Source organism: Pseudopipra pipra, chromosome 1 (genome assembly GCF_036250125.1).
Source record: "Pseudopipra pipra isolate bDixPip1 chromosome 1, bDixPip1.hap1, whole genome shotgun sequence".
Classification (NCBI taxonomy): domain Eukaryota; kingdom Metazoa; phylum Chordata; class Aves; order Passeriformes; family Pipridae; genus Pseudopipra; species Pseudopipra pipra.
Genome location: NC_087549.1, coordinates 57,385,836 through 57,403,997, shown reverse-complemented (window position 1 = coordinate 57,403,997; position 18,162 = coordinate 57,385,836). Strand labels below are relative to the sequence as shown.

The 18,162-nt window shown below is 34.9% G+C and overlaps 1 protein-coding gene across 2 annotated transcripts in view; it reads left to right on the top strand.

Annotated features, from left to right (window-relative positions):
• The first annotated feature begins 210 nt into the window (after positions 1 to 210).
• The window catches only part of RTTN (rotatin), a 77,508-nt gene continuing 59,556 nt past the window's right edge, over positions 211 to 18,162 (top strand). The window contains exons 1-13 of one of the 2 annotated variants that reach the window (XM_064657834.1): positions 211 to 305; positions 988 to 1,175; positions 2,431 to 2,629; positions 4,339 to 4,428; positions 5,489 to 5,567; positions 6,805 to 6,919; positions 7,454 to 7,604; positions 8,519 to 8,684; positions 11,152 to 11,333; positions 13,150 to 13,265; positions 14,955 to 15,125; positions 16,435 to 16,647; positions 17,870 to 17,982. In XM_064657834.1, coding sequence (XP_064513904.1) covers positions 275 to 305; positions 988 to 1,175; positions 2,431 to 2,629; positions 4,339 to 4,428; positions 5,489 to 5,567; positions 6,805 to 6,919; positions 7,454 to 7,604; positions 8,519 to 8,684; positions 11,152 to 11,333; positions 13,150 to 13,265; positions 14,955 to 15,125; positions 16,435 to 16,647; positions 17,870 to 17,982 — 1,814 coding nt within the window. In that variant the 5' untranslated portion in view covers positions 211 to 274. Of the gene's footprint in view, positions 306 to 987; positions 1,176 to 2,430; positions 2,630 to 4,338; positions 4,429 to 5,488; positions 5,568 to 6,804; positions 6,920 to 7,453; positions 7,605 to 8,518; positions 8,685 to 10,019; positions 10,128 to 11,151; positions 11,334 to 13,149; positions 13,266 to 14,954; positions 15,126 to 16,434; positions 16,648 to 17,869; positions 17,983 to 18,162 lie in introns of those variants that run through there. The other variant, XM_064657844.1, reaches the window with a different exon arrangement.

Genomic DNA, 18,162 nt, shown 5'->3' with positions numbered 1-18,162 from the left:
GGCGGCACAGCGGGCGCACCGCTGCCGGCCCGGCGCGGGCGGGCGCGCTCGACGCGGGGCCTCCTGGGAGCTGTAGTTTTCTGCGCTCCCGCCGGTACGCCGCGGGGCGGTGAAAGCTCCCGGCGTGCTTTGCGCGCGGCGAAGGGCGGCGGGGGCAGCGGCGGGTCCCAGGCGGCAGCGGGCGGACTACGATTCCCGAGGTGCCCTGCGGCCCCTTCCTAGCCGGGCGGGCGGGGCCGGCGCGGCGGTTGAATGCGGGCGGGGAGAGGGTGCGATGGAGTTGTCGTCGCTCGTCAGGAAGCTGGGTAATGGCTCCCCTCTCCTCCCGGGGCTGTCCCGGCCCCTCCGCCTGTGCAGCTGTGTGCAGAGAGGGCGAGGGGCCCGGCCGTGGGGTGCGGGAGCCCGGCCATCCCTGCCCGGCCTCTGCCGCCCCGCTGGCTCCTGCTCTCCCGCTCGGTTCGCCGCTGCAGGCGTGGGGGGACTGCGGCGCTTCCCTAGGTGGAAATGCTGCCCTAGGTGGAAATGCTGCCCTAGGTGGAAATGCTGCCCTAGGGAAATGCTGCCCTAGGTGGAAATGCTACCCTAGGAAACGCCGAAGGCTGCCCCTTCAGAAATGGTGCCTTTCGATTCAGTGGGCTTGGGTAGTTTCTTTGTCAGATTCACGACTCCGAGGCAGCTTTCCGTATCCACAGCATATTCTGGCAGAGGTTCAGGCACCAGGTTATATCAGGAGAGGTGCACTTGACACCATATTATATCAGTATCGTTTATAATGTTTCACTGCTTTGTAACCATGCAAACATACTTGATTAGGTTATCGCTGGTGAGCATAATCATATTTGTCTTCCTTGTAGGCATGATACTGACAGCATAAAAGCTGGCTTTTTTTTCCCCACAGGTCTTTGACAGTATTTTGTTTGTCCAATTAAGAAAAAAGTTACATCAAATAATATTATGGCTTTTTTAATACCTTTTTTTTTTGGGCAGGTCATGAACTGACAGAGATAAGAGAGCGATCTCTGAAGACTATTCTATTTAAATTAGATCACAACTTGATTTCTTATGCTGATCTGGTCCATGAAAAAGCACTTTTTCGTAACCTTTTGGAGTGGTTCAATTTCCCAGTCGTCCCAATAAAAGAGGAAGTATTAAATTTTGTGAACAGTTTGATCAAGGTATGACATACTAACATTCATTTATTTTTAAACTATATGCCCTTAGAGTGCCGAAGCTAAATAAAGCTGAATATTATTTGAATTTGTTAGCTCCATATAATGAGATTTTTAGAGTGGTTTTGTAAAACAGGAATAATAATGCCACTGTGTGTAGACCAAAATTAAAACAATTTGAGTGACTTGAAAATGGGTACGAGGGCACCAGATTGTAGCTGAGAAAAATCGTTCTTTTCTGGATTTCTCCTTTAGTTTCTCACTAAGTGTTTCTTTTTTTCCTTGGAGCATTATTTGCAGCTAGGCATTTGCACTGTTCCTGGAAAATGAAGATTTGAACATCAGTGCAAGTTATCTTAAGAAAATTGACAAAATGTTAAAGAAATTTCAGATATCTCAGATTTTTACATTCTTTTGTTTTAATCGCTAAACAGCAGCTAGGCAGAAGAAACAAAAAACCCATCCTTGATACTGATGAATGGTTGTCATGTTTTAACCCCAGCAGACACTGAGCCCTACACAGCTGCTCACTCACTCCTCCACCAGTGGGATCTGGCAGAGAATTGGAAGGGTAAAAGGTAGAAAAATTGTGGGTTGAGATAAAGACAGTTTAATAGGGAAAGCAAAAGCTGTATGCACAAGCAAAGCAAAACAAGGTATTCATTTACCACTTCCCATGGGCAGGCAGGTGTTCAGCCATCCCTGGGAAAGCAGGGCTCCATCACCTATAACAGTGACTTAGGAAGACAAATGCCATCACTCGAAATATCTCTCCCTTCCTTCTTCTTTCCCCCACTTTATAGACTGAGCATGCTGTTGGAACTAGATGATCTTTAAGGTCCCTTTAAACCCTGGCTGTTTTATGATTCTGTGATACAGAATATCCCTTTGGTCTGTTGGGGTCACCTGTCCCAGCCTGTCTCCTCCCAGCCTCCCATGTACTCCCAGACCCCTTGCCAGCATGGCAGTATGAAAAGCAGAAAAGTCTTTGGTTCTGGGTCGGCACTGCTCAGCAATAAGAAAAACATCTCTAAATTATCAACCCTGTGTGCAGCACAAATCCAAAACACAGCCCCCTACCAGCCACTGTAGAGAAAATGAGCTCTATCTCAGCACAATGGTCTAAATGAATAAAGGCAAAATATAAATTAAATATTACAACTCTATTTTTTCCTCCCCTGCTGCTCTCTACCCCCCCACCCTCATCCAGACACCTTGAGACTTTTCAGACTAACTTTGTCAATTATTTGTCCTAATATAGCATCCACCTGCTGCCCAGAAAATGATTGGAATTGGTGCAGTGGAATTTTTCTCTCAGCTTCGCCCTGATGTGGATCCGAACTTGCAGGCCATAATTGATGGGATTGTGGATGGACTGTTCTTCCTTCCTTCTGAACTTCCTTCTAGTTCTTTATCAGTATGTTATCAAGCTCAGTCTCAGCCTTCAGTAGATCAACCAGGTAAATTACGTATTTTGGAGTGTAATCTATTTTAAATTAAAGTAAAAGGAAAGGCTATGTAAAGCTGATCTTTTTAACCATACTAGGCAAATTATTCCTGAGAGAGCAGTGAATTGTGTAGTAATCAAATTTTGCCAGAGGCAGCGTGACTTTAGCTAAACCACCTAGTGCCATTCTTGTAATGGAATTCTCTGTCCATTTCTTCAGTGTGTAATATCTGTTTTCTATAATGTACAAAGAGCATGACACAACTTCTAAGAACAACTTTATGGCAGCAAGTGTAGCAACTCTGAATAAATCTGTAATTTAGTTAGTAAAGTGTGCTTTACTGCTGTTCATTGTGTAATAGGCTTTAGCTTTGAGAGCAATTCAGATTTAAAAAAAAAAAAGAAATAAGCAGTGGTTGATTCTAGCAGAACGGTTTTTTAAACTACATTAGTTGTATGCACTGTCTACTTAGTTTTGCATAAGTATTTGTCATAGAAAAATCCATAAACTTTCTTTAAAATGTCACATTATGTGTGAAGTACTTCACATATATGTGGAGTGCTATTACTTGCTTCTGTTATCTAGCTCATTATCTATCTGTTACAAAGATTTACAGTGCCTCTTAGATATAACGTAACTCCTGTGATTCTCTTCTTCTGCCTTAAAAATTTTAGCACAAAGTTTGGAGGACAAAATTACAAATCATAGAAGTGCTTACTTCATCCTCCTGATTATTGTGGGAAAGACACTGCTGTTACAGTGCATGCTGTAATAATGGCCACACCTCTCTTGCTCATACTGTGCAGTTTCAGAGATAAAAGCAATTTTTCTGTGGTTCTGCAGCCTGTCTAATGCTTGGAGTTGTAGTTTGCTAGAACTATTTGGCACTATGTGATGCCTGGCAATTGTGGAGGTTTTTTTCCTTTTCTTTTTTTCTTCCTGTGCCCATGTAGGGGCAGATTTTTACTTCTTGTTTCCACTGTATGGGAAAAAGTATATTAATGTTGTACATGTGCATTCTTATCTCATCTTTTAGAACTACTCAATTGAAGTTACTTAAGCTGTAAATTGTATGCATGTGTGGATGAAATAATCTTAGTGCTTCCTAACAAGAGCGTTGTATTTTTCTTTTAATTATTTTTGTTTTAACTTCAGTTACTGGGAAAAAATGTAAACTAATAATCTAGGCATTATTTAGTCTGATCTTTTGAACCAAATATTATAGTCTGGAGAGACTGTTTTTAATGTTACATACCTTGTGATTATATTTATAAAGTTTGTGTATGAATGACATGTATTTAACAATATACATATTATATACAAAGGGGACAACTTTTTGTGTGACCTGAGAAGACAGCAGTTTTGGTAGAAAAAGACTATAAGTAGTTAATTAAAAAAAGTCTATTTTATTGCTACATACGTAGATTAAAGGAAAACCTTTTGTTTGACTGCCAGTTCTCCATCAGGCAATACATTTTGTGTAATTATTTTTGCTATTGCTTGAATGATATTGCAGAATATAATTATGAAAAAATACACATTGATACACTTTCTTTACTCAATTTTTTTTATCATCTGAGACTATTTTAACCTATTAAGGAGACTGATTTAAAACTCAAGGGCAAAACGGAGGTAGTTCAGGAAAAACATGAAAATAAATCGAGTTTTTCTTTTGTGTGTACGTGTGTACATTTTTTAAATTTATTCTTTTTTTATTTTAGTTCTGCCTCAAGAGGAATTATTCACTGGATATTTTTGTCAAGGTAGAAGTCATCCACTACAGTTAGAAATACCTCCCAAAAGAACAGCCGGTATGTATAGTTACAAAGGAATATGTTAATTATAGAAAGTGCTTAGAGTTGTAATTTAGATTGAATTTCATTAGAAATGTGCATAGCAATATTGGTTATTCTTTTTCCTATTGTTATTCTGTGAAATCGAGTACCACAGAAACTACAATTATAATGCTTATAAAAATGACACTCGTCTTAATAGATCTTTCTCTTTTCTAGTAAAAAGCTTAGCTTTCTGGAATATGTAAAGTATGTTAAAAAGTGCTGCAATTTTAAAGATTATTTAAATTGCTAATGCTTTTCAGAAGATCTGTGTTTCATAGTCAAAAGTGGCTGTTTAAAAACTTAGTCTGAAGTACCTTTCTACTTCTTAGAAAACTGGATTAGATGCTTTGGGAATGTTTACCTTGTATCTAAATGAAAACCGGTGTTACGCTTTGATTTTTTTGTCAGTAAGATTATATGAAGTGTTTCTCTGACAAGCAGAGACCGGTAATACTTTGGCAAGTCTTTGCCTGTACCAGTATATTAGTAGCAGTTCACAGAAGTGTGTCGTATTTAACATACAGTATGGTGCTAAGAACTAGATTTTAAAATATGACTTTGCAGTTACTGTATGTGAATCACCAGTTTGCTTCTTTAGTAGTTTATAAGCTGTCTTAAGAATTGCACAATAATTATTACAAGCTTTAAGTTAAAAGTAGCTTCAAAGTTATTTTCGTTAGAGTTATTATGTGCCATAATTCCGTAAGAACGATAATTTCTACTGCTTTAAGAGTAAAAGCATGAGGGCAATTTTCGGTTTTTAGAGATCATGCTAATAAATATTCTGTAGTACCAGATTTGCTAAAACTTTCTTTATTAAGTATATTTCACTTGGGTTTAAGATGATTTTAGTGGTGTTTTGGTGTTGCTGAATACTTTCATTAAAAGCACTTGAGTTCGTGCAAGTCCGTATTTAGTAAAACGTAGTTATTTTTCAGATTCTGTATAGTTCATAAGTTTCTTTGTCTTGAATATATACAGTATAACATTTCTATAAAATATATTCCAAAATATCTGCTCTGGTTTTTTGCAGTGAAATGCTTGAAATTTTCCACATTTCCTTGGCTAACTCTGACTTCAACAGATAGACATGTACTTTCATCAAATGAAAGGTGCAGTAATAGCAACATTAGAATTTTATTGTAGGTTTTATTTTTCTGAAATAGCAGTTGTCAATTTCTGTCCTTCTGCATCATAAAGCTGTTCCTGTAAATAACCTAATGAGCTACTTTTGGATAAATGATTGTGAAAGCTGTGCTGAAGTTGGGCAGTGTCGCTCTCCATTCTTAGTGTTTAAATCAGAGTACGTTTGGGGTTTTTTTCATGATACTTCAGACTGTCTTCTAAATTTCTCAGGTGGATCAAAGATTTCATTCAGTTAATATTAGAACAAGGTGGAATAAAATCATTATTTACTTTACCCCCATGACCACTTGGCAGGAAAATCCATACTTTCAGTAGTCCCTTGGCTAGGTTTAGGGCAATAAGTTTAGGTACAGGATCTTATCCAGGTACTGAGTCATTCTGTTTGTCTTTCTGCAGTGATTTTATTTTTTGGTTTGAACTTTCATGTAGAAAAACAGTGTTTGAAGTGGCCCAAGGAAAAATTCAATAGTTGGGATTCCTTATGAGTTGACACAGAACTGTGATAGATTTCTAGTATAGGTTTTTTTGTTTGTTGTTTCCTTTTGAAAGATCTCTGAAGCTGGAAAACCTCTTTAATATTTAATTTCCTTTATTCCTGAGTATAGAGAAAGAACAGAGATTTGTAAAACTGGACGTATTTTTTTACAGAGAGTTCAGAAACAGTGGTTTCTGAAACGATTAAAGTGGAAAAAAGTGAAGTAGAATATCCTAAAGGTTCTTACTATTTACTAATATACATCTTAGAGAATAGCTAATAAATTTCTTCGTTTACGGAACTTCCCACATAGGTAATTCAAGTGTTTTTAAGTTCTACATGAACCATAGTAATGAAAGAAACTTTCTTACTGGTATGAGTTAGATTACTTGCTGTATAACACAGACAATTAACAGCTTCAGAGAGACTTTCCAGTATTTGTTATTTTAATTTCAAATTGAATATCAGTAATGTTATTTCTCTTTTTGGAACCTAATTTTACATGTGGCTTGATAACAGCTGGAGTTGAGTTTGTTCTTTTTTGTATATAAGATGAGCATGGCTTAGAAATAATTCAACTTTAAAAGTAGTGTGACAGTAGTACAGAGGTGTTTTTCTTTAGATTCTTCAGTGTTGTGATTGTAACTTTCTTGTAAATACTTGTTCAAACTAGTAATTCCTGGTTGGTTCTTTTTAATTTTAATACATATTTAAATATGAACTTTTAGTTCTTTGAGAAGTAACAACCAAAATTTAATTTGGAGTACTTGCGAGCTTCTTCAGGATGTGATTATGCAAGATTTTCCTGCTGAGATCTTCCTTCAAAGGCCAAAGATTGTACAGGCAAGAATTCACATAAAGTTTAATGTTTTTGTTGTGCTGTGGTATAAGTTGTGCCAAGGAAGAATTGATGTAAATTATATGATTTGTTTCTAAACAAAATAGCTAAACAGAAGTTCCTTTATGTTAACTCTAGGTGCATAGGAAAGGGGACATTGGCTACCTATCGTGTTTAGAGAATTTTTTGGTTGTAATGTATATTGCTAATCAGTAATTAAGTGTGTTCTGAACTAATATTTTGTTTCTTCTGGATAAGATAAATTTGTGGTGGTGTGTATGCACACCCTCTAATGGGCTTCCACAACGAAAGTACTGACTTCATTGGAAGTACAGTGTAGAACTCTGCTTTTTCCTTAGAACTGGTTATCTTGCATTCAGTAAGAAAACAGTAGTTAAACCTATTTATTTTTTGCTGTGATTTTGAAAAACCCTTGGAAGTATTTGTGGACTATATTTAGTGCAAGACTTTTGCTGGCATAGTTGTTCATGAACATGATTAATGTTCAGCTATTGGTGTTGATGGTTTTGCCTTTGCAGAGCCTTTTGTCCCTGCTAAACCTGGCTTTTGTAGGAGATGGAAGACATCGTTTAGCTTTGCAGGCTGTGTCATGCTTGCAACAGTTGTGCATCTTCTTGAGAAGCAGGCTTAACTTTCATAGAGATCCAAGTTTTTCTTCCACAGAGCAAGGTAGGTATTTTTAACTATTTGAAATACTGTTGTTTTTACTACAGTTAAGATTGCCTAAGATGATTTTGGAAAGAAGCCCCTGAAACTTATAGCAAATGTAATCTTGTGAAACTGTTTTGCTGAATAAGTGGTGTTCAGTACTACTAATGTTAATAAAAAAATTTTGAGTACTTGAATTGTTTTAAAGTACTTACTCATTTTTACAGTTTGCTGAGATTACTCATTCATCAACTTTTACCAGTATCCAATTGTTTGTATGTCAGCAGGAGAGGGATTTTTAACTAAAACTAGATCAAATCTGTAAAATAAAAGTGGGCAGAGTTTCAGAAAAGTTTTTGAGCTATTAGTTCTTAACAATGTAGTTACTAATTTCATTTGCTATGTCAACTTCTTATGCTGATTGCTAAAAATAGTTTAATCATTGTTTTGAGTTTTGCAGTCATTAGGCCTATTTCACAATGCTCTTAATGCTTAAATGTTATAGCTTTAATGGTGTAAATTAGTTGTAATGGTCTTCCTGTTTCCATTTTGTCATCTGAATTGAATCAACTCTGTTTCTGTAAATTGGTAGTCTAGTTTTCTTCATAAGATTGCCACTATATTTGGTGTCTTAATAAATGATATTGGTTGCTAATTCAGTTATAACATCAACAAGTCCAATAGCCTTAGGCAGACACACTTGTTTCTATTTTTAAAACTCAAGATTTATGATTCAACTGGAATCTTTAGTGGTTTTGCCTTGGAATTACTTTTCCAAACTCTGCTGCTTGCCAGTGATAGGTTGTCCTAGCTCACCAGTATTTACTTGGTGTTTTCCATATCTTACCTGGGTTACTTTTACCATTCATTGTGTTAGTATCTTTCAGAATAATGGATTCCACTAATGGAAAATATATGCTTTGTGTTGCATAAAGGCACAGCTTCCCAGAATTCATCTATATCTTACTGTCAAGAGCCAAGAGGTCTTCCTCGTTCTCAGAATCCATCACCTGGAAGTAGTAGCCCTCGGCCATCTGTGATTGGACGGACAGTTCAGCGTCCTAGAGGAGATGGTCAAGATTGGGATGCAGTATCTTCCAGGTGAATAAAACAGGAAATAACTTACACTTCAGTTAAAAAAAATTATTAATATGGGCTTATATCATCAGCTCCTTGTCAGTGTGTGGAATGATGCAAGAGTTTTGGTAACTGTGAAAATTCAAGCCATGTTTTATGAGTTAAACTGTTCTTTATGTGGTATTAGGAATATATAAGATCGTTGCCACATTTTGTACCCAACCACCTTTTTAAACAAAATCTCTTAGTATCATTTGTTATTGCTTGTGCATGTATTTGTAATACACAGACAAGCATTTATTCAGACTATTGCTATAAAGTCAGGAATTTTTTGGTTTTTTTCAGCCGATGACCTTGTAAGTTCTTTTAAGTAGAATGGCCGTCCCATAGGTAGCGGTGTATCGTATTGTCAAAAATGCTATGATGTAGAAAGATTTCTATTAGTCTTTAATCTGACAACAAAATTCAGTTCTATAACATCTAAAAATTTTACTCCAATATGAAGTTATGAATTGTCTGTGTTTCTTCCAAATGGAGAGATCTGTGTGTGATTTTGTTACTCGTCTTGACACAACAGACTTAAAGCTGCTATTCAAGAACCAATGTCTTTTAATATGTGGAAGTTTAAAAGTCCTTGTAAATCCTTACTGCATTCTTGTTGGTAGTTCGTACGAGTCTCTGTAGTGTATGAGCTTAATGATTGAGTAACTCCTAGGCATTCGACTGTGATGAGAATATCTCATGTAGTAAATTGTAAATGCATCTTGAGAGTCATTATATTAGAAGTTTATTTTTGCTCAAGTCTAATATATTAATATTTTAATATGTAACTAATATTTTAATGTCGATGAACTCCAGGCTCAGTGCGTTTTAGGATCTGACCATTTTGAACATTTCACAATTTATTAGCAGCTGGTGTATATTGTACAAGAAATAGTGATAGCCTGGCTATCAGTCTAGTAATGAAATCTGCGTAAGAATAAGGACCAGTTAAGGTGGTGATGAGACATCTAGAAATCAGGGAGTGGTAGTTTATTAAAAGTATATGGCCATATTATGAATTGTTCATGACTGTACGCTTTTATCTTCTTGCATCCTGTGTGGTGCAGTAGAACTGCTCACTGTCCATAAATCCCATTTCTTACAAAGATATAATTTAGCCCAGAGGTAGCATAAAAAACCCCATGATGTCAATAGAAGATATGATAGAGTGAAATGACAAAAGTGTTGCTCTGACATTGCTTATTTTGATACGGAAGAGCTGCTTTTAGTGAATCTTGTCTTTTTCAAAATAATTGTAATGTAAATTGTTTGCTTATTACTAACTATATGTAACTCTTCTTTTTCCTTGTTCTTAAATCTTGAGACTCCTCTATCTGTTTGTCTGTTTCAAATTCTGCCTGGAAACTTAACCTTTCCTCTTCTGAATTGCTTTTATGACTGATACCTCTACTTCCTTACCCTCTGGTAAGTGCAGCCAAACATACTACACACTACTGAACTCTTCTATTTTTCTTGTAGTCTTCTATTGACCTCTTAATCAGTTGGCGTTTAAAATCTTAATTGCTATTCTTTATACATCTTTTGCATTTAATTAGACAATATAGTGCAACACAGTCATGCCACAATTCCTTTTTTCAGCATGTTTAATAATAACAAAAGGAACCAAACAAAAACCAACTACAAAAGTCAGGTTTTTAAATACAAGTTTTTTAAAGCAAATCTTAGGATAAGAAAAAGCATAAAAAATATCTGTTCTGAATTGTATTAATTATAATGCTGACAACAGAATTAGATTATTTTTGAAAACAGTTGAAAAAGAATACAATTATGAACTATATACTGTTCATAATATATGAACTATATATAATATATATTTAATAAGTAAAATATTTCTATAATATAATCACACCATGTATATTTTGTAATGTATACTTGATTGCACTTAAAGCTTTCTTAGGCAAGAGAATATTTTCTGTTTTACAGTTGGTGAGGTAGTCCTAAGGCTTTAACATAGGACACACTTTGTAATTTTCCTTCCAATGATTCTTGTAGCTAGCTACATAGAATGGTTTTAATACAGTAAGTATCATTCAGGATGAAATTTATTTGGTAAGTGGCCTTGAGAGATTTTGTTCATCACAAAAAATAAGTTTCAATTCAACTTATATTTCTCTTGCAATATTGTATTCATTGCATGTGTATTTCTTCCAGTACACAGTACTAAGTGCATTTGAAGATGGCTGCCAAAACATTAGGCATTCACTTGTGATGTTACTAGTTCTGACATTTACAAAACCAACCAAACAAAATCCCCCTCTTCCTGCAACACTGGTGGATAGCAGAAAAAGAATGGGATGGAAGGAAGGATATGTTTAAGGAAGGAGGACATGAAAATACTTGATGCTATTTTTGACATGTGTACATATATGGGTTTTCTCTTTGCAAGAGTTAACCATGTCTTTTTTTGTTGTTTGCTTGTTGTTTTAAGTGGAAACAGTACTCAAGCAAATGCAAACTCCAGAATCTCCCTGCATTCCCCATTTGATGTAGGACATATTGATCTACCAGATACTGAAATTGAGGACACTTTGGAATTACAGATGAAGCAGCTTAGCCTTCCTCAATTCTGTGTTTCTGTCTTGGAAAATGCAATACCTCTGCTAAGAACAGGTGAGAAAGTGTTAAATATTTCACTTATTTATCCTTCTCATTTTTAATACAGACCTCTTAAGAAGTTGGTATTATGAGGTGAGTAGCTCAAGTAAATGAGGTACAGATAATTAGTGAAGTACTGTAACTAGTTACAGCAGTTCTTTTCCTGGGACTTTGTTCAGGTCATAAAGCTTGAATCTTCTGGTTGTTTTCCAGAATTGCTGCAGAAGTTTTAAGTACTTTTTACTGATGGTGGGAAGAAGTGGGTCTGTGGATGAAAAAATAGCCACACTTAACCAAACATGTTCTGATCTCTTTGAGCATAGAGTTTACCTCCTGTTCAAGAAATAATAAACAAAAATTCTGCGGAGAGGTTTGTTTTTGTTCATATGAATGCAGTAGCACATTGTAACTGATTTAAGAAACATAAGTAATGATAACAACTATGATTTTAATTTTAACTTATAAAGTTTCTAAATTACAAAGTCTTTTTGAAGGACAGTCTTTTTGTTCTTATGTTGTCTAAAATGATATTTAGCTGTAAAATGTAATTCAAAACAGGTATTGTAAACATGGTAAGGTTTTCAAATATAGGAGATGGAAATATACATGTATCTATCTATGACTAGGATAGAAAAAGAGGCTTTAGCTTAAAAATTGTATGAAATATGTATGAAAATTGTTCAGTCCTCTTTTCTTTTTGGTAATCAACCAACTAAAATGAATTAAAGTTTTGTTTTTCCCTTTCAGAATAGTGATATTTAAATATTAATTAGTCACAAGCACATTTGTGACTTCTGGCATCTTTTATTTATAATGTAAAATTACAGAAAATGTATTTTCTATCTTTTCCTTTTCTGGTGCCTGTCACTTCAAATCTGCAAAGTTAAAATACAGTTTTTCCACCTTTCAAGTTTCTTTCATTGAATCTTATCATAGATTCAATGAGGAGCAGACTGTATGAGGAGCAGCTGAGGTCACTTGGTCTGTTCAGCCTGGAGAAGAGGAGACTGAGGGGAGACCTCATTGCAGTCTACAACTTCCTTGAGAGGGGAAGAGGAGGGGCAGACATTGATCTCTTCTCTGTGGTGATGAGTGACTGGACCTGAGGGAATGGCCTGAAATTGTGTCAGGGGAGGTTCAGGTTGGGTATTAGAAAAAGGTTCTTGACCCAGAGGATGGTTGGGTGCTGAAATAGGCTTCCCAGGGAAGTGGTCATGGCACCAAGCCTGACAAAGTTCAAGAAGCGTTTGGACAATACTTTCACTTTCAAGGGCATGGTGTGACTCTTAGGGATGGTCCTGTGCAGGGCCAGGAGCTGAACTCAATGATCCTTGTGGGTCTCTTCCAACTTAACATATTCTGTGATTCTGTGACCTAAAATAGTTTTGCTTTCAGATAAAGTTGATCTGTCTTTATTTCTCTTTCTGTAAAGTTTTTTACACTTTTTAAACTCTACTGGATGATATTTCTTCATTCTTCCACTGTGCTATAATGAGACACAGATTGTAAGGAAACTAATATTGGATCTGAAAGCCTGTGATCTGAAGGCACACTGTGAGACAGTGTGATACTGTGAGACAGTAACACACTGTTTCTCATGTGGTTATATTTTGAGTTTTTTATCTTCACTAAAATCAACAGGCACTTTTATGAACGTTATTATCAACTTATATGGTATAATGTAGATTTTCTTCTTTTTAAATTAAAAAAAAAACCCAGTAAGTTTATATTTTATATTTAGAATAAACCCTTGTTTATAGTGATGTCTTCTGAATATCAAAATATAATACTTTGTCTGCATTTCAGTTTATCCTCTCACTTGTGTTCCTAGGCAGTCGGAGAGTGACAATGGAAGTTCTTGAATTGCTTGTTGAAGACATGTTCCTTATTGGTGATGCTATTTCTGAAAATGTTTGGGAAGATGATAGCCTTTTTGCATTGGAATTGGTAAGATTCCTCAGACTTTGTTTAGGCTGAACAGTCTTCTTTTGTAAACCTCTGACATTTTCTGCAGTGATTCATATACAGATCTAATCTTCTGCTGAGCTACCCTTTTGAAAATTTTAAGTAGTTTATGGCTAGTTCTATTGATGACATGTTATTTTTTTTAAATGTAACTTCCTTTACCAGACGACACGTGGAGTTTCATCTCAAGAAAATAAGCGGCCATTGAGAGAAACTTATGTAGGGTAGGGGATCTGAGGGAAAAGCACCAACCACAAATGTTGGCGACATTTGATGTAAATGGCAACTTTCACATTCTTTACTCATTATAAACTATCTGTTTAAAATCAGGGAGATAACTGTTTAGATCCAAGACCAGAATTGTAAGATGCATACATGCTATCTATTTCCTACACAGGAACTATGGATCCCTGCACAAATTTCAGATAACTATGTTGCTTAGCAGGGAAAGAAAGAAGACTTTTTGGCTCAGGAGAGATTCAAAGCGTGAAGGTGCTGTTGACCAAATAATTTAAATTGCTGGAAATATATCTGGACACAATTGAGAATTCTTATATACATGAAATATCAAATTAGTGAATAACAGATGAAATATTAATGACTGTCTTGCTTTTTTGAAGACAGGTGAAAGCTGAAGCATAAGCTGCCATGGCTTAGGCACGAAAAAAACATATCAGAGTTACAGATGGTAACTTGTCTAAAAACTTGAATTAAATGCACCTGACTTAAGTTTCATGAAAATACCACTGAACATGAAACAATAATAACTGCAATATTAATTAATTAAAATATTGCTGTAGACTTCCCTATTTTCTATTTTATAAATGTTAATCTTTATATTATTTATAGGACCTATTAGCAAATGAGAATTTTTTCTTTGAATTTAAGATACTGATCTGTGAAAATGTATGATAATTGATCAACTCCAAGTCAGTGCTGAAGATTTCTTGCAGAATATTACATCTCAGAAGCTTAATACCTTTTTGTCTAGTTGTTTTATGATCTGAATCAGTATGTTTCATTGCTTGTAAGTCTATCAAACTAAAATATAAACTGTGAGCATCAATATATATGTATCCTGCTGATTATTATTAGTAGGATAATGTTTGCTTCCAGGCTACTAACAAACAAAAGTTTGCAAATAAGCTGGGTAATTTTATACAATTGTATTGATTTAAACAAAAAAAAAGGATGAGAACTAAAAAAATACTTTGCTGTTTCCTTTGAGAATGAATAGGGATAAAAAAACCTTTGATATTTTCAAAGTTTGGATTGTGAGTTGATTTGGGATTTTTTTTTTTTTTTTAATTTTAAGGTAAAGGTTTATTTGCAGGTTCAGACCAGGCCTTAGTATTTCCATATTAAAATTGAAGTTCAGAAGTGTAGTGAGCAAAAATTTAGGCAGAGGGAGGGGAGAAAAGTGGGAGAGGAAAGGTGAGAGAGCAATCAGTAATGGGTAATTATTGAACAAGTATTCAGAACTAAAAGTGAAAGTAGACTGAGGTCTACTGCATAGTTCTGTTTGTATGACAAACAATGCTGTGTATTTATGCAGTTTTAGCGTATTTGGTATAATTGTGTTAATGATACTGTGGGTGCTGTATAAACACTGTAAATATGCAGGAATGTTTCATTTTTTTTTAACTATTGTGTTTCTGACTTTGTTTTCAGAAAGACAGATTGCTTCTGGTCTTGGGTTTACTTGGAGAAACTGTATTATATCACAAAACCAATATAAGTGCAGAACAGCCCAAGGTGATGTTGGTGCATCACAGAATGGCATTTATTAGCATTTCAGTCTTCACTGTTAGATTGCTGCAAATACTTCTCCCTGTAGAAAAGGTATGGCATCACTAATTATAGGTGATTGTCTTTTGCTTTTGCATTTTAAGAGGGCAGAAAGTGTTACCTTCCTCAGGTATTAATACTGGGAAAATAGCCACTGGACAGAGAAATTAATCTGATCTGCATTGGCTGATGTATGGTCACAGAGGGCAGCTTTGTCCATTCTTAGTTATCAGTGCACACTGCAGATTTCAAATCTTAAAAAAACAATTTTTATTACAGTTTTTAAACAAGTTTTTGAAATTCAGTGTTCTTTTCCCTCCTATATTGTTTTTTCTCTGGTATGATGTATGGTTTGCAAAGCTCTGCTGCCCCCTGCTAGTTTATACTATGTATGCAAGTAAGACTAGAATGACATAACATTTAAAATCATCACTCTTAATCTGATGAAATGTGGTAAGGAATTATGTTTCATACATCATAGTGATTTTAATTGTTCTTTGCTTCCAGAGCTCCTTAAAAGGAACTCTGATGTAGCTCTTGAGTTTGTTTTTTTTTTTTTTTTTGTTTGGACTTCTTAGGGTGGAGGATTTTTTCTGTTTATTTCAGATGGGAAGGTCCGATAAAATTTTTGTGTGATGGAACGTGTTAGGTGTTTTAATCTGAATGGATTTAAATTTTTTAGACCAGTTTTTAGTGAGTGTAGCTTTTTTTTTAGACATTATTCAGAGTAGAAGATCAGTTATTACTGACAGCTTTTTGTCACAAATATTACATCTTGTACTGCAAATAAGTGTAGACATACTAATATCATGACTTTTTATAATTTTTGTCTTTATGTTCTTATGCACATAATATATCCATTCTGTGTATGACAGGAGTTAGAAAAAAGCTACTGTATTTGAGGTCAACATTTTAGTTGAAATAATACTGAACATTTGCAGTTAAAAATCAAAAACACCAAACCAAAAACAGAAATCCCAGTTTCTTAGTTTGCAGTATGACCATGTGGAATTGTAGACAGCTTTTTATTAAATACAGAAATAATTGTGGTCTGTGTATTCTCTACCATCTCGTGGTCAGCCAGTGAATTGACTCTGGCCAGCAGTGCATATTAGTGCTGTTCTTGGATCGTACACAACTTTGGTGACTGGTTGCAGGTCTGATATTAGGAGTGACATCTAATTAACTGTCACTTTTTAGTGAAAAAAATAATTCTTCATACAGAACTCATTTAATGATCTGCGTTTCTCTAATTTTTACATAGCACCAGTAGTGATTGTACTTGTTGAATGACTGCAAATGCTATTGTTGGTTTTACTGTATTTTCAGGCTGTTATTCTGACAGTTGTTTTCTTTTTCAAAGGCCAGTAAAGTTATACAAAAGAGTTTGCTGAATGCTTTATTTCTTCTCTCTCTGGACATGTCCTTCTCCTTGGAATACCCAAGCATTCATGAATCCATTGCAGCCTATCTGGAGCAGATGAGTACTGAGAACTACACTATTTATAAACAAGTTTCAGAAGCTGCATATTCAATTGAATGCACTTGTAGCTTTATGGTTGAAGTTCAGAAAAAGGTGTGGAATTTTATTATATAAAATACTTTTTGTAGACAAGTTTTGTTCCTTCACTCTTTTTTTTATGGGGTAAAAATTATAGTCTAACATGGCAGAATAAGATCTTGTAAGTATGAGAATTTCATACGATGCAAGATGTAGTTAATTTATATTTGTTTTCATTAATACTCTTCATGGTGTTTGTAAAAAAATCTTATCCTAAGTAAAAGCAAAGAAATAAACAATTGGAGATTGGAAGTGAGCACTGGACTTTTTATGGGCAAAGAAGTAAGAAGCAGGAAATTATTTATTTATTTATATTTATGTAAATATGTACATTTATGTATAATATATAATACGATATTTTATATTTATTTAATTATATAATGTGTGTGTATGTATGTTGTCCAGTAGTTAATTATATTGTTCAGAAACTTTTAAATCCCAACTACTTTGGCAATTGCAGCTTTAAAAAACAACTGCTTCTAGACTGACTGAGATTTGTGTGTGTCGCTTTGTTATGAAAACAATGAATGTGCCTTGCTTTATTAGTTAAGTGCTTCTAGCACAATACTGAAATATTTTTCTCTATTACCTAAATGGACAAGCAATTTTGGAAAATACTAAAATAAATGCATAAAATGTAGCAATAGAAATATAATGCTGTCTTAAATCAGAGTTAATCTATCCTTTATTTAGGCAGGTTCTGGACTTTATAGAAGCAATACGTTGCTCATAAAATACTGTTTACAAGGAAGTTAACTCCATCAATTTTAAATGGCTCATATTTAATGTATCTGGTAACCAAATACAATGAAGACATATGTACTTAAATTTAGAAAAAAGAAACCAGCTCTTTAATATTAAAAATGATTTGTTAAAAGTTTAATAGAATCTTTCATTATACTCCTCTCACATAAACTGCATAATGATTAAAAAAATAGTAATTTGAATAGAGTTATTACGTTCATGCCGTGAAAAGTTAGACATACATTATTCCCACAGAGTTTAATAGAAGTTTATTTGGATTCATCAGGTGAAGGGTTTTCCACTCTCAGGAAGAGGTTCTGAATTTTTTTTGTTTGAAATTTATTGAATTAATTATAAACTTCCTTGAAGACTAAACTAAAACCTACTTAATATTCAATTATGATAAATTCTGAAAGATTAAGCAATAACAGAGGATACTTTTAATTTTACTATTTCTAATAGTTTCTTTCTTTCTCTTCATTTTACGTCACAGGGGGATGCGAATCTTTCTGAATTAGTAGAATTGGCAGATCAGGCCTTGTGTAGTCTACCTTTCCACCAACACTTTCCCTTGCTTCGAGAATGCATTCACATGTGCTCAAATATGTGAGTACATTACTATGTAAAACACTGCTTGTGAAAGTATATTTTTTTTTTAGATTGATAAAGTTTCTCAAATAGAATCTCAACTTGTTTATTCCCTGTATTTGAACAATTGTTTTCTTTTAGCCGTTGAAAGGTCTCTTCTAACTGATTTGTGTCATTCTGTAGTGCGTGTATTGAAAA